We start from the raw sequence: 25,799 nt of genomic DNA, 5'->3' as shown, positions 1-25,799 counted from the left end.
AACCTCATGTCCATATACAGTACCGGTAGGTAAAGTGGATATGGAGACTGCTTGAATGACAAAATCAAGTTGGTAAAGGAAAGTAGGAGGAATGAGGTTAGAAGAAGTAAATAGTGGATGGTAAGATAGGAATGAAGGTTTGAAGATGAGAGTGATGTAAAACAAGTGGGGGTGAGGACGAAAAACATTGCAGTTAACCAATCATTTCTAAAGTACTCATGAGATATATTGCAGTAGAATTAATCTATTCATGTATTAAAAGTTTTAGAGTGTGGTATTATTGTAATACAAATTAAAAAAAACAATAGATTATTGCACCTTTGTATATCAAAGTTCTTTGTTTCAATGTAAGCATAAGAAAATAATTCTGAAAATGTTATTAAAAGCACCATTAACTTGTAGGAGCTTTGACAGCACAGTGCTTTCAAAAAATGCTGATAACATCATAAACTGAATGCTTTGGTGGTACTCGGAATTGCGTCCTTTTTGTTATGTTTGTGAAGAGTGCATTTTATTCTCATGCCAGCAACCAAGAGCAGGCAGCTTTTGGATGCTTTAACAGATTTGTCTTTGTTTTGATAACTATGTTTGTATATATAGTGTATATAAGAAAAAAAAATCTGTATCTGTTCCTCCCCAACTAGAGCCGCTTGGTGGTCCAGGCCTGCTAAATATTCATGGCCGACACTATTTCAGGAATTCCCTTTTATTACCACAAATGGCAGCACTCGCCTCACTTCCTCTTTCACTTTCTATTCTGCCACTTTCCACTTTCCTCTTTCCATGCTGATTAAGGACCAGCTGACCCTTTTTGGAGGTGGGAAAGTAATAATTGTAATGGAAGCCAGTTCCTGCCTCTTTGTGCTAATAGTGGATCCTCACTGCACCCACAAAAAGCCTTTGATGACTTAAGGAGGGACACACTTAGACACATACACACCAACACACCCTCATACATCTTGCATGGCCTCATTCAGGGTTTTCAAACATTGCCTGCGTCTGTTCCTCGATAGCTGACAGGTGTTGATCTAGGCGTAGCCAGTGATGCACTTTTACTGTGTGCAGTCTAAATATCTATTTATTTATTAACAAGACTTAGGTTACAATCACTCTAGTGCCAATTTTTCTTATGAATAACTAAAACTGGAGGTTAGCTTCAATAGGATAGTAACTAATACATCTTTACATACGATTATGTTTTTGCCCCTCTTGCCTAAATGACATTCCCCCCCCCCCATGATACATCACTGAAAATAAGAATTTCAATCACAACTAAAAAAATTAACATTGATATAGGGAGAATATATGATGATGGTGCTGTTGTGCTGTTTGACGTAAGAGATGGGCAGAGAAAATTAATATTGCATAAGAATGATGTAAACTGAGTTACATTATTGATGTCTGCTTCAAAGGATAAAGTGCTGACGAGGGTTGTCACCCAGACTCTTGACTTAGGGGGAGAGAGGAACTATGGAGTTGTGAGTAATAATGTCTTTGGTGAATCAATATATAAAGACATTTAATTTTTTTAGACTCTATATTCTGTGCAATGTAATTTTCTTATAAGGCATAGGAAGTTTATCGGTCAATAATGGAATGGAACTGGTAATAACAAGGATGCTGCAGAAATCATGAAGCATCATGAGATGACTGTACTCTGCCTTCCAGCAGAGTGTTCAGCAGAGACTTGACATTTTAATCACTACACCAAATCTAATAATTTACAAATGTTACTATCTCCCTTGTTGCCATAGTTGCAGAGTCATTACATTGTCCATCCAGGAACAAAACGATTTCAGGTTCAATCATCATAGAATTGGACCTGATAGTCCTAAACTCTGTCAAAGAGCCCCAGAGCAATAAAGGGAACACTTACCTGCCCTGGGTTGAAAATTGGAAAAGGCCTTAAATGTGGAAGTACAGGATTTTTTCTTCAGCTACTTTTCCGATTTCAGCAAATGCATTTCACCTCTGGACCTGATGATTGACAAAGGTCTACTATCCACCAGTGGCCACTTGACTGATAGCTTTCTCTTCCATTTGTGCTCTGACTCTCCCAAATAAACACTTTTTTTATTGGTTTCAAGTTGCACCGAGCATCCCACTTTCAGTTTTAAAAACTCTGATTCTGCAAGTTTTATTTATTTTTTATTTATTTTTTTGTTTTAAGTCTCTGTTGCATCATTGCTTTCACTGTTAGTCTTGAGTAATGCTGACTCTATGTAATAAAACCACTTTGTGAAATCCCAATCCCCCTTGAGCACCAGAGCACTCTCTGGCTTGTGGCAACTATGAAAACCAATTTAGGTCAGGCTTGCCTTCTTAAGGCACAATTTTGACTGTGTTGCTGATTTGGCTGATAATCTGCATGGTCAGGAAAAATGTCCATGGGGATAAGGTCATTGGCTATTTTTAACTAATGAGGAGTATTTGTCTTGTGTGTTTAACAAAGCGTTCTTCAATTCACATGTGAGATTAATAATGGGGTAACAAAACAAATATAGGATGTTAAACATCTTGGAGTAAACACCTTACCACTGCTGAACTGCCGCCCCATGTGAAGGTCAAAGAGTGAGTGCAAGGCAGTGCAGCCTTTCAATAAGGAGTGATCAGGTTAATTCAGTCTTTAAAACAAGTGATAGAATGCAACCAACAACCAATCGGGGTAAGGAGGGGAAAGGAGAAACCAGGAAGTGAAGAAGGAAGTGAAAGGTAACCACTAAGGATGTTTTCTATAAAAATGCCAACTCTATAAAAACCTGTTAAAAAAAAAAAAAAAAAATGTATACACAGGCATTAAAGAAAAAACATAAACTCTTACCTTAATGCCATTTATTTAAGGTTAACTGTGGTGGTTTTTAGAACACAGATCTGAAAAAAGAAATATAGACAGACAGCATCCACATCAGTAGCTGAACTGAGCTGCTAGTTATTGATTCACTTGAACCACTGTAATGATCATTAAATCTGTGATTGATAAACTGCCAGTAGTGATGTACAACATCACCACCTCTCTCCTCCACCTTTCCAAGCTCTCCATGGCTCATGTTCAAAAGCCCAGAATAATTTAATGGTAAATATGCAAGAACTAGATCAAAATGACCATCACTTTATCCCAAATCATATTTATCTGAATACATGTATAAGGGATTTGTAATATTTCCTTTTTTATAATCCCAAACTGGACTGTAAAAAGAGCTTTTATCTTTCCCACTGTCTTTATGTCATTCGGTATTGTTGAATTAAAACAAAGATAAAAAGTTGAGTATGCATTAGATGGGCTTTTTTTATCCACAAAGTTGGCAGGAAATATAGCACAATTTAAATTAGTTCTACAATTCATTTAGCAGACGCTTTTAATCCAAAAGGTTGTACATCGGGTACAACACAAGGATCTAGAAAGAAGGATACAGCATTGTAAGTGCAAACGATTGGCTTTACATATAAGTCTGATCGGACACAGGTGCTAACAGGCAATGCACAGAGGCAAACATAGACATTGACTTGAGAGTTCTGATCAGCATCAAAACCATCCTAAATATCGTTTAAATTAAACAAAACCATTATGGTCATCAAAATCATCACCATGATCCAGTGCGTAGGTGTTCAAGAAAGAGCTGGGTCTTCAGCTTTTCTTAAAGGTGCTGCAGATAGGAGAAGGAGTTTGGTAGTTCATTCCACCACCAGGGCGCGACGGACGAGAAGAGTCTAGTTAGAGACTTAGGCAAAGTGGTCCCGTACCCCCCCCCCTCCCCATTCCCCTGGTGGCCTGCAGTCACACTGCTCCAGGACTAAACGGGCCTGAGCATGGTTACCTCTTGTACATACGAAATAATTCATCACATGCATGGCTTTACGTGATCATGAAGCGTGCGGTCTACAAGACAGAAGGACTCGAAAATTAAAGACAAGCAAAATAAAAGGGATGTGCAATCGAGTCCGCACATCGGAGAACAACTCACAGATCATGACAGCTGCTTTACTGACTTTGTGGCTTATTTTGAGTCATTTTTGTCAGATACAGCCAAAATTCTCTGGGATTTCTTGATAATGCAAGGTTGCCCGCATTGTGTGCCCATGGTTTTGCTTGTGCATGAATTGTACCGTGCCGAAGCACACCTCCTCCAAGTGTGCCAGGGCCAAGAAGTGTGCTGTGCTTGAACATGGATCGCAGCACTCACCCTGGTCAAACGAACTGGACTTAAGGGGTAAAGCGTGCTTAGGCATGGTACAGATTGCCTTGTGTGAGTGCACCCTCAGGGCCCTGTTTTGAAGGTTGGATCAGATGCCTTTCATTGACAGAGCGTAGTGTGGGGGAGGAATAACTCTGTATTATTTTTAGAATATCGGGTAATTCCCATATAAATAACCAATACTCTCCAACCTTTTTTTGTAGATTTTTAAGTAAAGATGAATGACAGGATTTGACTTTTGTATAGAGAATGGGGCACCTTTTTCCTTCTTAGTGTGAAAAAGAATCCTTACTCCCCTTATCTTTCTAGTTAGTCAGACCTTGTTAGATCCTGCTCTTTTCACTTTTCTGGTCAACCTTTTTCACATCTGATCCCATCACAGCTGGCACTTTAAACTGCGTCTTTTCTCCTATTCACAAAGACTTATTGTGACAGAATGGAGCTCATTTAAATATTGGCTTTGGAACGGCTTTAATCTTCTGCCCTGTTAGCTGTACAAAAAGAACATCTAAAGATGTTTTGTTTCCTTTCTTTTTATCCTTTCTGATTTGATTAAGCATAATTTGCATCATTTGTCTTATCCTATTTATACATGGAAGACAGAGACAAGCTCTTTAAAGGACATTTGAGGGCAACCCCATGTGTTTTTTTTACTGTTAACCTCCCTGCAGACGTCAGGTTCTGAGGCTATGCCAACAGGTATAGAGGCCAGCTTCTCTTATCCTCTCTCAGGCTATTTAAGCAGAATTAAATTTCACAAGACAGTCAGATTTCCCCCCTTTGGCTCCTTAGCATATATTTCCTCCCTTCAACTACCTCCATTCTTTATCTCATTCCTTTCTGTCTCCCCATCTCTCCTGAAGCAGTGCTACCCATAGAAGCACACCAGGTCTTGTTAGGCACTTATTTGATAGTGATGGTACAGCAGCTAGCCTCAAGCCATCCTTGATACAGCTAGTTCTTCCTCTGTGACATTTAGCCTTGCTACTATTCCCTGCTGGAGGTTAGGAGTGGAGGAATTGAGTGAGAATATTAGGCTGTCATTTGAGACTTTCTGTTGACAAGTCTGTCTGTTAACCCCTACATTAAGCAGACATTCAGTAAACCAGCTGTGGTAATGTACTTGAAAATTTCTGCTGATGCCTCGTCAGAATTTTTACCCTTGGGATATTTTTGAATGCTTCGTAAACCCGATATCTTCACAAGCTCAGCTGAAAACATTATGTGGGTCAATAAACCTTAATAATTGATTTGAAGTATTGAAGAATTTTCATGAATAGAAAACTCAGACATGTGTTTTCTTAGTTTTTCCCTAAAAGTCACCTTTATTATACAGATCAAAAATGACTCAACTCAGATATTTTATAAAATGGCATACATTATTGAACAAAGTCTATTTTATAACAAGAGGAGTTTTATTAGCTTTATCTGGAATTAATTATCCTCGTGTTCATGCCGCCCACGCGTTCACAACACATTTTTACACCACACATGATACAACAGTTCATTGTCTTGAACAAAATGTAAAAACAAACGTGTTGAACATAAAAGAATGCCATAATGTTTTCTTATAGATCAAAATAATGGGTGGCCACCAACAGTCTCTTCAAATGGCAGTAAGAAGGGAGTGATGCTGATGACACTAAAACAATATGTTTCAAAGCCTCCTCACCACCAAATGGAAAGTCAATGTTAGGAAACTATATCAAAGGATTGACGTTTTCTTGACCTAGATGAGTTTGAGCAGTTAAGCAACAACAAGTGGCCTGTCTTCACATGAAAGGATTTAGCACACTTAAATTCCATTTCACTGAAACTCCTCCAGTGTTGTAAAAATGTAAGGACATTTTAGCCAATTGGACGAGGTCACTGTGCAGTTATAATGTTTGGATAGAAATGTAGCGTTTCATGTATATAATTCAAAAGGAATATCCAGTCACTATGCATTTATCCATAAAATGTTTAATCTTGATTTCTGGTTAGCTTTTCTCTACCTGTAAATCTACATATATGGATTTGAAGCAGCCAACCATCCAGTAGTTGATCGCAGATTACAGTAGAGTGTCTCCATTGTCTCGCTGGCTCTTCCCACCAACCGAACATTACGACGCAAGAGCCACTGTGTCGCTATGGAAACCCTGCTGAGTCTAAAGAAGCAACAAGGTTCCAGGGAGTATATTTGATGCTTATAAATAGGGCACAATTAAATTGGATGTTTATGTTGGCTCAAAAATAGCATCATCTTCATTATTCTTTCATGTGCTCTTCAATTTTGAATATTTAAGGGAAAGAATGCAGGCAGAGAAGGAAGTGCAAAACCATATCTGTTTTGTGTGGGTGCTATTTCTGCATGTCTTTTTTAAACAGGGTTTCTTTTACACAATAAGTGCACAGAGAAACACAAACATTCTACTTTACGTAAGTCTTCTTTCATGGACTGACCCACCTCTTTATCTCTTGGGGTCTTGTGTCCTCCCAAATAAGTCTCAAACTATATCCTCCACTAAAAGCCTCAACACAGAGAAAATGTCAGATATCTGAGGGGATACACTTTTTTCATAAAACTGTAGGATGTTTCAGTGTGTGTCTGTGTATGAGAAAAAAAAAATTGAAAGATGAGCAGGACATCTCATCCTATTCAGCTCCAATTAAGTCAGCACCAGAGACTTGAACAAAACATTAAGTTTCCCCCTGTTAGTTTTTATGCAGTTTATTCATTGGTTTGATATCAAATCCCAATATCTAGAAGACATCAGATCCCACCATTGGGTTGATGTCAAAACCGAACATCTGTTTGATATAAAAACTTGACATTTGATTCAAGTCGGATCCCAACGTCTGGAAAATGTCAAATCCAGCGTATGTTTAATGACAAAACCCCATGTCTGTTTGACGTCAGATCCCAATGTTGGGTTGATTGCAGATACCAACATGCTGCTGGTTGAATTCAAAATCCATTGCTGTTTGACATCAAATCCCAATAACTGATACTTAGATGTTAAAACCCAATGTCTGTTTGACGTCCTGATCCAACGTCTGGATGTGAAGACTCAACATTTCTCTGTTACTCCTCAGCTCTAGGTTTATTTCAGTATGTCTCCAAACTGCTTCCTTGTTTGTGTGTTATGGAAAGCAGACTGGGAAATGTAGCTTATTCACTTTCTATCTTATCACTGTGCCTGTATTTCTGTAAGTCTGTTTAAAACAATTCAGAACCAGTTGGATTATTAAAATGCCACGGCACAGAGTCAGATGCATTTGCAATTTGCCAGGCGGGCCAGCTGTTGCCCCCCCCCCCCCCCCGAGCACTACCACCCTCAACTCTCCAGGGAATCCTCTAGAAACTTCCTCGCCAGCAAACAAGGACAAAGGCCTCAGGGGGGGAGCTGGTTTTTAATTACCAGACTGCTGTCCTCTGAATATCACACCAGCAGATTATCACGCTCTATCCCTCTGAAATGAAGAGAAATGAGGAGGGTTTGGGGGTAGCAAGGTGTGTGATATGATACAATCTTCTTTAAACACATAATAAACCTAACCACCTTTTTGGCATCTTTTGGAAAACACTAAAGGATGGAGGCATTGGTCTTTTAAATCTTTATATCTCCATAATCTTTTTTGAAGACTTTTTTTTTTCAAGCCAAATTGTGCTTCTAGAGCCTCATAGCTGCAAACGTAGCTATAACTTATATCCACAGCTGGAACTTAAACATCTATCTTTAAAAAATATATATATATTACAAAACAGAGAGCACAGTTCAAATTGCGTTTAGAATTACATAACATACCTATTGTTTTGATCCTCTACTGCTTTATATCCAGCTTCACTTTTACTTAAAACCATTCATTTCTTTCAGGAAGCCTGAAGATGCCACAGCAGAAATTAATGTCAGACCTTTGAATTGGCTCGAAAGTATTTCATGTTTACCATTACAAGTGTTTGCTGAACACACATTTTTTCTCTTAACAGAATCCATCTTAATAGTAACACAATCCAACTGATCCCCACAGGAAGTCCAACAGACTAGTCAAGTCTTTCTGCAACTAAGCTGCTGCTATGTTGCTCATTGTGCTTGAGTTCCTTTGTTCAGGGTGTTGCTGAAGCAGTGTCCAGTTTGGTTCATGATTCTTGCTTTCTGAAACTTAAATCATACCACTTGATTTTTTAAAGAAATAAACAGAGATATACCTGGTAATTGTTTTATATAAAAACACGTACGTCATGTAAATTCTGGTTTTATACATGCTTCTCACACACATACTGACATACAATCAGGACCTATGGACATGCGCTACTGGAGAGATGTCGGAGTTCGCAGTTTTTACAGCATAAATAAACATGTTTACAGACTGGTACAAAAACCAAATAGGTCTTATTAGTTATTGTCATCACTGGCACACACTGTACGGTAGGTGAACGGGTTTTTTTTAAACGGCTCTGTTTTCATTTTGAAAACTGTACGTGTTATCCATAGTTAGACACATAGCTGACATGATTGACAGGTGGGCTTGATATAACGGATCATATAAAGGTCAAGAAAATCAAAGAACAGAAATGCAAAGACAAAAAACGTCTTTGTTTGTTTTATTTGGTGAGGGACAGGGTTTGATTCCAATGAGAATCAAAATGCATCTAGCATTAGTATAAAATGCTTACTGTTGTCATTGGAAGGTCTTTACAAGTACAATGTGTGTTTGTACTAAGGGGGGAGCTATTTTAAAAAACAACCACCTTTCATTTCTCCCGATTCATTTTTTTAAAGTTTTTTTTTGCACCAAATGCAGACTGTTTATCACTTCCAATACTGGCCTCCCTTTAAGGGAGAAGCCATTTTTCCAAAGATTATCTGTCAGTCACTCTCCTCCCATGCTCTACCATTGTGTCCTCCTCCCTCCTGTTAGCATCGGCCTGTTGAGGTCATTTCTCCATCCCTTCATATTTGTTCTCTCCACCCCCCATCTGCCCCATCTGTCCTGTTTCTCTTTTTATTGCCTCCTTTTTATGCTAACTATTTTTTTTTTTATTATGTGGCTTATCACTCACATTTATACTCTGCAGATAGTGTTCTGCTAAAGTGCTGGATGTCATGTATGTTAAAAACTCAAGTTGAAGCAGAAATGTTCGCAGAGCAGTCTTGCTTCTTTGACTTGATGTGGACTCTAACGTGCAGGAGCTGCAGGGATCATCCCTGTAACAGACGCGCTCTAGCACACCATCTTGTGGGTTCATCACAGCCTCTGTTCTCTGAAATGACCCATGATGCACCACCACCGACTCCTGCTGTAACCAGGCTCAGCTGGCTTTGCAATTGCTTTGTTTCGTATCAGTCAGAGGGTTCCGAGTCGAAAGCGCATTGAATTTATCCAATTGATCCACTACTCTGCCGGTGTGAGAAGGAAAAAAAAAAGCCTTTTGATTGAGAAAATGATCAATGAATAGGATTGACATTGCTTGAAGATAAGAAACACATAACCGTACAGCAATGATTTCTCTCATCAGTGGTTTTCAATGTCAAACCTGCTGTGAAACCTGTGTTAGGGAGCTGTAGCCCACCCAAGAGAGTTTGACTTCCCTTCAATGAAATGGAGAGTTTTAGTGACACAATGTGTAGAAGGAGTCAAAGCCTTATGTTACTTTGACAGTAGTATGATCCAGGAGAGAAAACTTGAATAATTGGCTCTGAATGAGACAAAAATAATGTTGCTTCGGCCCACAAAGAAAACTCTCTCTGTACTGTACGTGTGGTCAAAAACCTGTTTTTGTTTTAGTTGGCTGTGACCCCTCCTGTGTCCTCCTCTCACTTTCACCAGCTGGCTGCACCACCATTGCTAATAATATTTTAAAAACAGGTATTCAGCTGGTGTCAGACTGAAAGGATTTCGTAGTATTTCTTTTTTGATGTTGGTCGAAATAAAGTGGACTACATTAACCCCAGAACATTCAACAAGGTGCGTTCTGCTGTGCAGTTCTGTTTATTGGGACTTTGCATTGAGAGTTGTTCCCACACTAATACCAATTTTGATATCACCCTCAGATTGTTATCAGGTGTCTGTGAGTATACCAGCCAGTGCATCAGTCTGTTACCATAATGGACTAAAATACTTGTGTTTGTAATCCCACTGGAATTTGAAGGGTATTCTGTATTGGCCATTACTTTAGTCTAGGTATAAGAATCAGTTCAAGCAATTTAAAAAAATGTATTGGAGGATCTTTATATCCATTGTACATTTTCTTTTTTATGGTTGAACAAATATTGCCTGTTAACAGTCACACCATCAAATCCAGATCACCCTTATGTTTGAATCAGACAAAATGTTTTCCAGCTACTTTGTGCTTTTTATCCGGGGATTTCCCAACAAGTGGCAGCAGTTGCAAAAGTACAACATTTATGTATTTTGGCCAGCTATGCTATCTCTGTAATTATCCTTCACACACAGTTTGACTTTGCAGCCAGCATCCATCTTCATGGTAACCTTCAGCGGTTTGACGCTAGCAGCATCCTCTCTGATTGGCTGCTCTTTCTCTTCGGGAGTTAGGGGGCTCTGGAGTGTTCAGCTGTCTGAACCCACCCGGCATGTTTTGCTCCAGCCTCATCAGTTTAGCAAAGCGTGGCTTGCCTCTCTATCGAGGGGGCTCACCGGCTAGCACCCATGGGCCCCCATTTCACACCCGGGAGTTACATAACAGTGTCAGAGGAGAAGGACAACTTGAGAGCTCACTGCTCTCTCTTGACTGGTATAATAGTTCGAAAGGAGGCACTGCTTCTTAGAATCTACATTTCTTTTTTTTTTTTTTTCACATTTCAAGCTTTAACTACCACTTTAGTTCAGAGAGAAAGGAGAATGTGAGAGCAGGTAGGTGGTTCATTACTTTGCTCAAGGACATTTTGACAGGATTCAGTGCTGTTGATAGACAGAGTGACTCATGCTTCTGAAGCTACACGTTGACACATGTTCCTTTTGTGCTGTAAATCATACACGAGTGTGAGCACTTAACCTTACTCCACTTTTGCTTAACAATTTCACATGTTAACAGATGACACTTACTAAAATACAAGTAGAAAACCCTCAAAAGTACATTTCTCTGTCATCAGTGTCAGATGTTATACTGATGAATAAGAAAGCAACACATATTTTTATCCTTATCCAGCATCAGCTCAACCTTTCCAAAGAAGGTTTAACAACTATGCCCCCCGATGTCACAGGAAGAATTCAATATTTTCAAGAAATCGTGCAAATCAGTTGAACATAATTGATTGAAGGGAAATGACAATAAAACAGGTTTAAAACTTTAAAGTTATTTGATTATTTTACATTTTATTTAAATTCATACACATTTTTCTGCCCTCGTCATGAACTACACGAAAAGCACAGCTGAGAACCTTTTTAGAAATCAACAGTGATTCATAAATAAACCAGTTTTGACCTTTGTGACGCTGGAGTGTTTGCTCCTGTGTGGCTGCACTATGTCTTCTTTCAGGAGGACCTTCTGACTCTCTCAACCTGAGGCAGCTTTCACCAGTCAGGCCAGCAGGGTTACATGAACTGCTGCTGGATGTAGAGGGATGTGGAGGTGGAGCACAGGTTCAAACACATCAGCAGTTTTTATTTTTAGCTGCGTGTGTTAAGTAGGTTACCTGTCGGCGAGATCTGAGTAATGGACTGTCTGCCCAACAACCCCCCAGGCTGCAATTAGAGGAAGCCTCACATTCCCCTCAATGTACATACTTCATTCCCCTCTCCTCATCCCTCTCTTCGTCTGCTGCAGTATGAATCTCTCTCTCTCTCTCTCTCTCTCTCTCTCTCTCTCTCTCTCTCTCTTCCTCTCTCTCTGTTATCTATCTTGATCTGTTTGTCTTTCACTCCTTCTCTCCTTATTTTCGTCTTCTTTTCTGTCTTGTTTGCCACCTTGAATCTCTCACTTTAAAAGCCAACAGGAGATGAATTTATCTCACAATACTGCAGAATATACAAACCTGCAAACATACAAACACACACAGACACATTGGATCCAGGCTGATGGAGGGGAGTGTAGATGTAATTCCCCTGCCTGTGCTAATGATTTTTTAATCGCTCCATTTTATTATGTCATCTGCAAAATGCTGAGGGAGTCTGTGCTGCTGCGTCACATCCCTGCTGATTTGTGTGCAGGTGAAACAAAGAAGTGTATGCATCTTGCATTACAATCTTTTTTTTTTTTTTACTATTTTGATTTAAGAAGTCTAATATTTTTGTATTTGTTTTAAGGTAGAATTTCTGTGTTTTAAATATATACTTTGATGAATTCACAATTTCCCATCTCGTGCATACATTTCTGTGCATTCAAGATGATTATGCATGCCCTCATAAAAATGTGTCTGAAGTTCTGCTTTTCCAATCAGGAAGGATCTTCCAATCTTTCCTGTTCCTGGTTATGTAAATCATCACACTGCAAAAAAGAAAAAAAAGGCCTCCACTTTTTTTTTTATAAACTAAAAGATGGAAATAAAGATTAAGGGGGTTAACTGCAGTCAGGAATAGCAGTGTCTTTTCTTCAGATATGATACTGCTTCTCTCACCCTGGTGTTATCGCAACCACAGATCCTCTTTCCTTCTTGTATCACTGTCTGGAAATGGAACAAATGTATCGCTGACAGCCGCCTGGATGCCCCTCTATTGTTACTTTGCTGTGGCAGCAGTCGTAAAAGATTCAGGCAGGAGATCCTGTAACATGAAGATGAAAGTGAGGATGATGTGGAGGGTTCTGTTTTGTGACAAAAACATGTCAAACTCCTTCTCTGTCACCAGCTTCAGAGGGAATGCCAATGTGGATCTTGTTGGATTGTCTGGTAAAAGAATGTCAAAAATGGTTGAAATCTGGAATCCTGTGAGCTGAAACTGACACCTGTGAACAAAATTCTCAAAATCAGTTTTTCCTTCTTGCTTTTGATGCAAGAACAGATAATTGACTCTCTCCTTCTCAGCCAAATGAGTATATGCTAAATATTAGTGTTGGAATTGCACTATTGGACCCAACTGAATGGCTTTACCTGTAATGGTAGCACTATGGTTATGCTATTGAGACTGAGTATGTTCCATTTATTTTATGTTTGTACTAACGCTGTACTGTACAGCAGGGATGGAGGGTGATGAGCTGGGACTCTGTGACAGAGAACCGATGCTGCTGATGAGGCTGCACTTCCTCAGACTCCCCGCAGAGATCAAAGAGCTGACAGCTTTAGCATTCGCATGTGCAATCACACGCATACCCACATTTATTACTCTTATTCCAGCAATAAAGCAGCAGAAAGTGTGCACCAATCAGCTCAGATCTGCAGAACTCAAGGAACGGTCCAAAATGCAACACAATAGTTTTGATAGACAGCGAGGGGGGAGACTGGAGTAACTGTGGCTTTGTTCTTCATTGAAAAGCTTTAATTTGTCATTTGAATTTGGACTCGAAATAACACAGTGCAATTAACAACGCAACTAGAGTCTTGACTTGCCTTGCTTTGAGGCGGCTGTGGCTCAGTGGTAGAGTCAGTCATCACTCAACTGGAAGGTTGGAGGTCCATTCCCCAGCTCCTGCAGTCACATGTGGAAGGGTGAAACCCCAAATTCAGATTTCTTCAGCAGCAACGTCAGCGGCGTGTGAATGTGTATGAATAGGACATCAGTTAATACATAGCAGCCTCTGCCATCAGTGTGTGATCGTGGTGTGAGTGTGACACCCGGTACATTAACCAGCATCATTGTTTCTCATTTCTAAAAATCCCTTTGAGTGATCAAAAGACTACAAAAGATACAAGCTCAAGTCCATTTTACAAGTCCATTCTTTTGGGAGTGACTTTGGAGATGGGGAAAACAACAATATTTAAAAAAAAATTGAAATATATTATTATAATACATAAGTAACTTGAAATAGATACGTATATATCCCTAAAAACTCATCTTTTCATCACCGCCTACAACCACTGACTCTCATCCTCTTCCCTTGACACTATTTCTATTTTGTATTGTTCTCTTAGTTTTTGCTTAGTTTTTTTTGTTGTTTCCTGTCAAAGCGTCTTTGAGTATTTAGAAAAGCGCTATATAAATCTAATTTCTTATTATTATTATTATATATAAGCTATTTACTTTTTGTCTCTACGAACAGTCCAGGGTGTACCACGCCTCACCCAATGACAGCTGGGATCAGCTCCAGCCCCCTGCAACCCCAAACGGGAAAAGCGGTGTAGATAATGGTTGGATGGATGTACATTACCTTTTAATGTAAAATACGTCACACATTTATCTGTGTGTGTACAGTATGTACGTTTTCTCTCAGTTTAGCAGGACTCCTAATAACCTTTTTGTGTTACAGATAACAACCAAAATGTTTTCCCATTCATAGCAGATAGAGCACATTGTTGTAAAAAATATATATTTGGAGTTTCTGTCAAAAAAGGCAAAACATGTAAGCTTACCTGTGAGAGTGAGACAACTTTTCTGTTTGCACTGAAAGTGAACAATGATGAGGCAAAAGCTGTTTCCAGATTGCAATTCTGCAATAGCGCCCTCATAACGTCTTTGAACCTTCATGTTGATTCCACAATGGTGTAATATTGATGTCCAAGACTTTTGTTGTGGTACTGCATTGTGTCTGTGCAGTGAGCGTTACACGAGAAGAAGAAAGGATGTGGAAAGTCATAAAGCATACATAAAGATAAACAGAGGAAGGTGCACTTAAGAGCAAACATTGTCATACATGAAAACAACAGATAATATCCTAATACAATAATGAGCCCGATTAGCAATTGTTTATTTGATGTAGGAAGGTGATTTACTTAGTTTAGTTTAAATACAGGCCGCAGATGTATTTGTGTTTTATAAACAGTCGGGTAGGAGTATGTTCTGTAAGTGATAGGGTCAATCATAATCATACACAAATGAAATATGCGCAGGAGGATATAATGGGGAAGCACAACATGTACAGCAGGAGCTCCACACACACACTCACTCAGACATGCACACACACAGCGCTGTTCTTGCACTAGCTCTGCCGATCCTGTCTAGCCCTGTTACACCTCTGTTAAAAAAAAACTGTGATAGCGATACAGAGGTAGGCTCACTTTGTCCCCCATTACATCTCCATCCCATTTATAGTGAAGGCGAGAATTCACAAAGGTGTAAATATTGCACCTTTAGTAGTGTGAATAGGGCTAAATATTTAGGAGCATAGACATAGAGGTGTCAGGAGAAGATGGAAGGAGAGGGAAGGGGAAAGGAAACAGATGATTGAGGATATCTAATAACAACATAACACCTTAGAGAATGAAATAAGAGACATGTTGCAGCAGGAGATGAAGAAGAAAAAGGGGGGTTGGTGGGGGGGCATGGAAGTAGTCAAAGGAAAACATAAGCAGGAAGAGAAATAAAGTGTGAGATATAAAGAGAGAAAAGAATAATTCAAAAGTCAACTGAAGAAGTAAGGAGGGAGATTAAGCAGAGTAGAGGACGTCCTCTACTTCCTTTTTTTTATCTGTTTTTTTGAGTAATGAGGCTGTTAATTAGTAGAGACATGCATGGTTTATTAAATCAGAGTGTTTACAACTTTCAGTGTCAAACAGATTCTTCCAGGTCTTTGCTGATGTTTCCATGGTAATTACAGTGTCTTTAATGGGTTTTTGATTGATGGACTATAAAAAAGTAATACACTTATCATCAGTTCATTCATAATTATTTTTAAAGCAATGTTTTAACATGCTGAGAAATTAAACTGCTCTTTGTGTGCTTGTTCTGTACATTTTGTTCTCTTGAAAATGAAGACGAGACCTCAGAAAAAATGCAGTCGTTCACACTGGGTTTCACTTTGACTATCATGGTTCTTTTAGAAGATAAAAATAGTTTGTAAGAAAGAGTGTGGGGTGTCCATCACTACTCTTTCATTGTGTTGGTATAATGTAACTAGGGCTGGAACTGCCAGTCATTTTCTTGAAAAGGAAAATCAATTTTTGGTTAACAAAATGTATGAAAATGTGAACGGTAAAGCTGTACATGTTTATCAAGTGAAGAGATCCACAGATCCTCAGTAATGAAACGCATGACACAAAGAAATGTTGAATGTCTTCTAACGGACTTGTTGATTGAATAAGTATTTTTATCATTAAAATGTAAAACAGTTCAAGTTCATATCGGCTACCATGGGAAAATAACTTATCATAATTGCCAGCACACACAGATATATGCTATTTTTAAATGATTCAACAACATTTGGAATTCCAATAATATATCTTATGTTAATTTTCCAATTAGTTTTACTGTCAGGTTTAGAAAACCACAGGCACATGAGAAAGATCATCTCACACAGCGCTTAATTCATTCATGAAGAGTGGCATCGTTTTTGTACAGCAGAAGGAACACAATGTAAAAACTGTTGAGTTCAATTTCCAACACATAATACACAGAACAACACACACACCACCTCCACACCACAAATCCCATTACACGCCGTTTTACCAGCAGCTCGAGACTAACCGTGTGTGTGTGTGTGTGTGTGTGTGTGTGTGTGTGTGTGTGTGTGTGTGTGTGTGTGTGTGTGTGTGTGTGTGTGTGTGTGTGTGTGTGTGTGTGTGTGTGTGTGTGTGTGTGTGTGTGTGTGTGTGTGTGTGTGTGTGTGTGTGTGTGTGTGTGTGTGTGTGTGTGTGTGTGTGTGTGTGTGTGTGTGTGTGTGTGTGTGTGTGTGTGTGTGTGTGTGTGTGTGTGTACGAGCACACTCTAAAAATGTAACTATTTGCACTAATACAAAACAAATATACTGCAGACACTCAGCAACATGGTGTACAAGGGAATGTATTTGTTTCTTAATGATACATTCCCAATTGATACATCAAAGCACAACACTGTGGTGATCAATTAAATGCAGTATGTACATTCTTTTTGATCATTTGTTTGTGATCATTTATTATCATAACATACATTTTCAGACTTGTTAAGAGTTTGACAATAAAGGATGGCGAGACAGTATTAATAACATCAATATTCTCTGACATCCTGTCATAAGCTTTTTTTTATTCGGAACACTCAACAAATAATTAAAGGAAAAAACAAACAAAGTTTACATACTATATTTGAGATATGTTTAAATAATCTGCATATAAAGTCATCTGTGGTACAAAGTCTGACTTGTCTTCGTCTTTAAGGGCTATTGGCCATCACTAGAGATGTACTTCATTTTATAAAGCACTTATCAAAAGATGTGTTTTCTTATCTTTAATGTTCATGTTTGTTTGTTGTCTCTCAGTGATAGTAGATAGGAAACATGAGAGAGCCAGGTCTCTGGCCAGAGTTGAGCCATGTGATTTCACATTAAGATGGTGATACCTCTCTGCCACAGGGATGCCACGAAAAAAAAAAAATAATAATTCTTCAAGTGCAATATAAGCAACCATGCTAATAGAATTTATAAGCAATGGGGAAAAAAATTGTCTCCTGTGAAGCTGCTTGCTGAATTTTTTATGTCCAAAATATAAGCTTTGAAATTCCTCTTTTCAACACTGATTGGTGTTACTCTCTTAGGATGGAGGAGTTTCTCTACACAACTTCAAGGTAGTAATAAGGGATCGCCTTACGATGATTTTTCCATTTATAGACACACCACAATATTCCTTGTTTTCCACAACTATCTCCCCTCTGTATGACCCTCCTGATGTAAATTCCTTCCTTTTATGTGTCCTGTCAGAAAACAAGGGTTTGAGAGGGGGGAGAGAAAAAAATGTTCTCCCTCTAACACTCCCATTTCCACTCTGATATACACAAACGCATGCAGGCCCATCAGGCTCAGTGTTGGTTTATCTGCAGCTTACAGAGAACTGTTGGAGAACTGCTGTGCTGCCAGTCTTCTCTCCGCCCATGTTTGCACTGTGAGCATGATGGTGTGTGTGTGTGTGTCTAATACTGACACGCTGTTTGTGTGCGAGAGAGAAATAGAGGGTGAAATAGAAGATTGCGTACATACACTGTGTGTGTTTGCAAGTGAGACGCCCGCAGGAAAACGAGTCGTCATGTTTATGTGTGGACACTGTGGATTAGACAGCACAGGCTACATCTGAGGCCTTGGGAGTTCTTTTGCAGGAGGAATGGGAAAAGCAATGATACAAACAAACACAATGACATAGCAGTGTGTCTCTGCTTTGTGCACAAGCTGGGTGCTCATTCGAACACAATACATTGCCCATTTTTCTGCTGTGTTCAAACACTTACAAACAGAGAAAAGCTATAAAACATCAGTGAGATGTAAGAAATCTTGCGTTGTGAGTCAACAAAGTCTCCTGTTGTTCCTGTCATCTAGTGAATGTCTTTAGAGTCTATCAGAATCAGAAATACGTTTTTAATCCTAAGGGGGAACTGTGGTTGTTACAGTTGCTCTTACACACAATATAGCAGTATAAATATAGAAATATAGACAGAAATATGAATTAATGAAGGAATGTAAATAAGATATAAAGCAAAAAGTATCCAAAATACAGCTATGTACCAAGCGCATGTTCATGAAGAATAGGATATATATGAAGTGCAGATTGTTCAAGAAATAAGCTATGGACTGTACAAAAGCTCAGAGAGTTAAAGACAGTAAAACATATACGGTATATGCAAATATGAACGTACATAGGCTTTATTTAAATGTCTGCGTCCTTTAACCATCAACATGAAATCAAAATGTAACACACTCAATCTGACTTTGGTTATGTTGCTTTTCATTCAGTGTCATGCTTCTGATATGTTTCCTCTTGTTTTTACTCTATTGTTGTTGTTTTGTATTTGATCCCTTGTACTAATGTATTACTCTTTTTCTGATTTGATCATTACACTTATTAGCTTTAATAATTTATTTCAGTATGTTTATGTCACAAACTGGCTCAAAGTAAGTGACAAAGGAAGGGTATCACACATGAAACAAGGTTTAAAGGAAATTCATTTATTATTAAACTAAAGTTAAAACAATGATAATTATGTAAATCAGTCATGAATGCAATGTCTGGATGAGTGTAGTGTTGTAGAGTGCAAACAAAAGCAAACCAGTTGGTGGAGGCCTGGGAGAAAGAGAGGAGAGAGATAAGTTAGAGTGGAAGCCACTTATAAGCAGAGTCCTGATGGACTCAGGTGTACCCAGTTGGACTAATGGCTTTCCTGACTCAGCCTACTGTCTGACAAGCCAGGAAGCCAAACAAACAACTACAGACAGGGCAGGACGTCACAGACTTATAATGCATTTTTCCTCAAACTGTGTATACCTGTGCTGATGCATTGTACACCTGCCTGTTTTGGCTGCATAGTCAACTCCTTTTGTTTTTAATGTGCTCAATAATACAAAGTTTGCAATCCGTTTGTGTTGCAGGACTCGGCTCAGGAAGGTGTGATCACTCGGGACATTCACCGCACCTTCCCTGCACATGACTACTTCAAGGACTCAGACGGAGACGGACAGGATTCACTGTACAAGATCTGCAAGGTAAGCCTGGGATGTAACATTAATGCTTTGAAAGGGTTAACATGTAGTGAGAGAGTTGGCTGTTCTGTTCACAACAAATCTCAATACACACAATCTCATCATGTCTATGAATCTTTTTAATAAAGTGTTTGAGATGAGAAGCTAACACAGAAATGTGTCCTAGACCATGTCAAATGTGTGTCTTTTCCTTTGAAGCGTTAGCATTTCTTGGTCTGGCATGGCTCAGTGGGAATTTTCTTGGCATTTTAACTTGGCTCTGTGATATATAATGGACAGTGCACGCCTTCACTGAGCAATCATTACAAACCCTTGCACAAGACATCCCGGACATACCCACCTCTCAGTGGACAGTCATTGATCTGGTCTTCCAATTTTCTAAAATAAAAACATGGTGGCTGTTCAGTAGGTGGCAGATTTCTCTCGAGTGAATTTCCTGCTCAAAATCAGACACCTTCTATGTTCATAACTTCTCAGTTGCAGAAGGCTGCATGCTTTGTTGTACTTGTTGGATGTTTGGACTAAATGATAATTTTAGTAAGTTTCAATAATAACTGATTTGGCATGCTTTGCACTCTCAGGCTGATCTTGATTGAATGTCTTTGTGAAATTCTTAAGTTCATAGTAGCTTGTGGAATTTCTCCCTGTACAAAAAAACCCATTACTTTTCTTTGTATTGCTATTTATTATTTTTGGCTGTTGGTAGTGATGGTAGCCACATTTATGATTGGAAACAATGCTAAGGGCAATATCTCAACAAAATTGCACATCAAATGTAGCACATTACATTTTTTTAGATGAGTAAATTATGTGGTGCTGAAGGCCCCGTGGTTAGGTCGCGCCCCATGTACAGAGGCTGTAGTCCTCCAAGTGAGCAGCCAGGCTTCAAACCTGACCTGGAGCTCCTTTCCCGCTTCTTTCCCCACTCTCTCTCCTACTCTATCTGCTCTCCTATTTTTGTTTTTAAAGGCCAAAGCCGAAAAATAAATCTAAAATAATAATTATCGAGGAACTTTCCACTGTTTATTCTGAAAAGAAAAATCCAAATTGATTTGAATCAATCTTTATTTATAAGGTGCTAATTCACAACAAATGTTATCTCATGACACTTTACAAAAGAGGAGGTAAAAGACCTTACTCTATGTTATATTATTTACAAAGACCCAACACATGAGCAGAGCACTAAGCAACATTTAGCAAAGTTACAGTGGCAAGGCAAACCTGCCTTTTAAGAGGCAGAAACCTCGAGCAGAACCAGACTCATGCTGAACATCCATCTGCCCAAACTGTGTTGGGGTTAGAGAGTGTGATAGAGGGAGATGCAGAAAGAAAGAGAAGGATAGAGACAAACGGAGCATCAACAATGAATATGATAGATTTATAGCTACAATGTCATTAACAATGGTAGAAATATGTGTTGTGATGATATATGGTTATTAGCTTAGTAGTACATGTAGAATTACAGACATGCAGTAATATGGAGTGAATGCATATATATATAGAGAGAGAGAGAGGGAGAGGGAGGGGCTCAATGTGCCAGGTTCGCTGGCAGTCTAAGCCTATAGCAGCATAACGAGGAGCTGGTCCAAACCGGAGCCATTCCTTACTATAAGTTTTAAAAAAAGGAAAGTTTAAAGCCTACTCTTAAAAGTAGAGAGGGTGTCTGCCTCCCAGATCCTGATTGGTAGATGGTTCCTAAGGAGAGTGGCTTGACAACTGAAGGCTCTACCTCCCATAGTACATTAAGAGACAATTTTTGAAAAGTGATGCTACATAGTATCAGTTGAAACAAACTCCCATCTACTACCAATACACCAGTGTAAAACTGTGATTTAGAAAAATAGACTACACATACAGTCATTGTTTCATCTTGACCTCATTTAATTGTGGCCTGACAAGAGAAGCCCCCATGGTACAAAAATGTAACATCAAATACAGCCTTTGTGTATAAAACACTTTGCCATCAATAAAATCTTCCACTCCTATTGCGCAGTCTTTCTCTCTGACCTTTAGTGGGTCAGCCATAATCCTGGTCACATAAAAACATGCAGCAGTGGCTCCTTTGTATTGAAATGAAAGAGGAAAGTACGTTCTATGAAGAGAGGGTCCCAGTGGACTCACACCCTGAGGTAATTATCTGTGAAGACACACGGTACATTTTATTCAAACAAAAGCCAAGGTCAGCACTACTGTAAAGAATGAAAGCCGGTCTTAATCTCTGTCATTGTCCTGCTCTCAGCTTCACTGCAGCTGTGAAACCAACCACTTCAGCGTCTTATGACCAGTCCTTCTTTGCTCAAGCTACGCTTAATCTCACAGCTTTATCACAGACGGAAAATAAATTAATTATTTTAAACAAAACTAAAAACAAACTGACAGTTTAACAAGCTTGGAAACAATCTAAATCATCTACATGTACATGCTGAGCCACAGGTCAGATTCAAACCCGGGCCGCCTGCTTGGAGGACCGTAGCCTCCGTACATGGGTCACACGCACCAACCACTATGCTACCGGTGCCCCCCAGACACAACCTTTTAGCCTCACAGATAAATGATACAAAGAGCATAAAATAAGAGCAAAATCAAAGAAGGAGTATTTAATGTATTCAAAAGACCATAATCTTTGGAGTAGAACTGTTGCTTCTTTGTAGTTTACCGGCACAGCCGATTTACGGCCGGTCAGCGCTGTGGGAGAACCTGTCAGAAAGGGTTAGCATTCAGCCCGGGCCCAACTAGGTCAGTGTCGAGCCCGCCTTCATTTGTATGCAAATCCATGTAGATTTGCTGCTGATAAGGTTGGCCGGATCTTGAGGCATGAGTGGGTTACAGGCACAGAGGATCCAGGACAAAGTTTGTATTCATTTTCACGCAGCAGTAGACCTGGAGTCCTTTATTTTCTAACCTTTTTTATTCTCTGGGGAAGGTCAGCCGTGCTCCGTGCTCTCTTTCAGAGAGCGCTAAACTGATTTATTCTCTTAATGTTTCACTCTGTCACACATCGAGCTAACCTCTGCGACCTCACACATCTTACCTGTGGTCACTCAGAAGGTCTGCAGGAAACAGTCAGGGGTTAACTGCTTCACTCAAGGGCACAGTGACAGTGAGCATTATTCTCCCAGTTAGTGTTCAAAACCTGTGAGTCTCAGATAAATGGAGTAAAGAATATCTACTGGAAACATAGTGCCACATCCAACAGGTTATTGTGGAATATCACTGAGTGCTTTCCTGTACAAATTATTTACGATATTAGTTCAAATCCTGGTGACGAGAATAGTGTTTCTCCTTAAAATCAGTACCGACAGGGACATGTTTCACCACTATCTTCCTTATCTGAAGCTGACACTGACCTTTTATCCATTACAGCAAGGAACTAACTTTTGTTTGTCAGAGAATTGTATTACCATAGAAATTGAGCTGCAAAGTCTTAAGAGTCACATTTTATAATTGTGATTACATGTTGCATCATCTCATTCTGTAGTGGATAAAAAGAATCCTCTGATCTGGATTCTCTGCTCGCACGGTAGTGAAAGTGTTATGCATGAACCACAGTGTGACCTATTCCAAAACTGCATTTGATCCCTTCCAGATTTTGAGCAGCTGTTAATGCCAGGACACAATTCTTCAAAATTGTTTTACCTTTCCTTTGTAAAAGATCCTGGAACAAAAGAAAATATTAAGCCTACAGAGCAATTTAAAATAGGCCATTTAAAAAGGAAGTGCCGCAAGAAAACTTTGGTAACCCTAGTAACAGTAAGCGCTGGTGAGAAGTGCTGAAATTGAGGTTTAAAAGCGCAAAAAAAAAAAGCCTGTTAGTGGACACAAGCCCTATCCAAGGGGTCAGCGACTGGCAGCTCCCAGACCAAGACTTGTCCGCCAGCAATAATATCTGGACCGCAAAAGAGAGAGAGAGTGTGTGCACGGAAATGTAAGAGACTGTGTACATGGATTTGTAATGCATGTCCATGAACACAGTTATAGAAACCTTCCCAACATATTGGTGACTTGTGCGCACTGATTTGCAAACCTTGGGTTCATGTTGGCAAATGGCTTCTTCTTTTTTTCTTTTTTTTTCTCAACTGCGTCTTCGGATGCTCCGTGCAACACAACAAAACTCCTGTTTTAAAGTTTCCCTTGGGACTCTGTAATCACAACAGGTGAGCCTCGGGAGGCTTGTTATCAAGACGAAATGCAGCAAAAACAAGAGTAGAATCACATCAGAATCAGACACAGAGAGAGACAGAGAGAGAGAGGGGTCCGCCGTCCGTACGTCCCTAATGTAAATGCACCTATTGAGTTGCAACGTTCATGTCAAAATGAAGCTTTTCAATAATGTTCTGCAGCTGCTTTCTGCCTATGATGCACTCCTAGTTTAGATTGTTACGATACCTGTCATCATCAATAAGCCTCCTCATACGCTCATACCTCACCTGATGTGATAATGAATATCAAAGAGAACTTTAAAATGTGGGAAACACTGTCGTATATATATACCAGGAAGCTAAATTCACTCTTCACACAAGACAAAATGGCGTAGCTGCACTTAAACAATAATAATGCTAATAATGAGGAGGGGCAGTCGCAAATAAAAAAGTAGTTAGAATAAAGCAGGCATTAAAAAAATTAATGTGTTGGCTATTTAACAATATTGGAAAGGAAAAATGTAACACTATTATCAAAAAGCTTTCCAATAATTTGCAAGGATCATTTTGCCGTAGTTTTCTTTTACCATCAACAAAATATTCCTCTCAGTAACTTCCCACATCTTTTTAACTTGTCTCCCTCAGAGACTCATTTACAGAACAGATGATCATTGATTGTGTTGCTCAACCAACCTATGACCTATATATAAGTATGTTTTTTTCAGATGAATTAATACATTTGAACTGCATCGAAAGTTTTTCTAACCTTCACACATGTAAAAAAAAAATAAAGACAGCCTATTACTTATGAGAATTTAGACATTGAATTGTAACTATCCTTCCCTCTGAGCCTTTTATAATCTCTCTAGTCTAACAAATTTAGACTTCTCCCACCAGGACATGCCCCATCCATCTGTCAGCATGCACTTCTCCCAGATGAGTCGGGGGCATGTGAATGCCACACTCCATCAAACATGTCAGCTTGCAGATCACGCTTCAGACAGCTCCACAAGACTTCTCTATTACCCCCGCATCAAACCCCCAAATTAGCAGCGGCGCTCTGGACGTCCACACTAATGTTTCAAGGAGAGGGAGAGACTCTTTCAGCTGCATTACATAGAGGTTTGACTGCTGTGTCTGTCAAAAAGAGAATACTCATCCATGATATCTTTGTGGCAGATATTTAACCATAACCAGCTTAATGATTTCAAATAGCTCTGGGTACAAGCTAAAACTAAACACATTGTATTTATATGAATCTAAGTAGATAAATGTGTTCAATTTTCCTCCACAGACCATCACAATCCACCTGCTGTGAAACACTGAATGCTTTTTGCAGGACGATTGGAGAATGTCTTCCTTAAGAACCAAAGTGCTGTTCATGTATGTTTCTTCTGTACTTGCGTGTATATTGGCAGGTTGAGAGTTGAAGTTGTGCGTTGTTGTCTCTCCCTTTTCCCCCACCTAAAGAATACTTAAGTGTGGGACAAATTGTTTTAGACATGTCTGCCTCTCTGTGGATCCTTGTTTACACTGTGGAAAAGCCTTCCTGTTTGCTCATTAGCATGATTGGTGGGACGTGTCAACTACCACCCGTTCTTTAAACAGAGCAGCTCCTGAACGGTCATCTGAAGGTTACTCTCAGTGTTCCACACACTGATGACTGAACCGCTGAGGGTTATTACATAAGATGGTCACCACCCCGCCTCACATAAATTACGTCTACAGTGGGGATAAGTAGTGTGTTATGATTTGACTGTATTTTAAATTAATAAAGAAATCCACTAGGCTTTAATCTGGGTATCAGAAAAAGGCTCCCTACACCTGGCTTGAGACTGCCTTGATATCTGATTTCAAAGGAGCTGTGATTCAAATCTGTCTAATAAGGAAAAATGCCGAATGAATTGAAAAGGTATGCAGGAATCTACTGAGAATCATTACCATCTTCTTTTGGCTCTATGAACCTTTATAGAGGCCCTCAACCTCCCCTTTTTTTGTTCA

The 25,799-nt window shown here is 39.3% G+C and overlaps 1 protein-coding gene across 2 annotated transcripts in view; it reads left to right on the top strand.

Annotated features, from left to right (window-relative positions):
- rabgap1l (RAB GTPase activating protein 1-like) overlaps positions 1–25,799 on the top strand; it is a 110,167-nt gene that overhangs the window by 47,421 nt on the left and 36,947 nt on the right. For both annotated transcript variants that reach the window (XM_061034110.1, XM_061034109.1), the window contains exon 14: positions 19,549–19,662. In XM_061034110.1, coding sequence (XP_060890093.1) covers positions 19,549–19,662 — 114 coding nt within the window. The remainder of the gene's footprint in view (positions 1–19,548; positions 19,663–25,799) is intronic.

The sequence above is a fragment of the Labrus mixtus genome, chromosome 3 (assembly GCF_963584025.1).
Source record: "Labrus mixtus chromosome 3, fLabMix1.1, whole genome shotgun sequence".
NCBI lineage: Eukaryota > Metazoa > Chordata > Actinopteri > Labriformes > Labridae > Labrus > Labrus mixtus.
The sequence above is the reverse complement of the archived record's forward strand: the minus strand, read 5'-3'. Positions and strand labels throughout refer to the sequence as shown.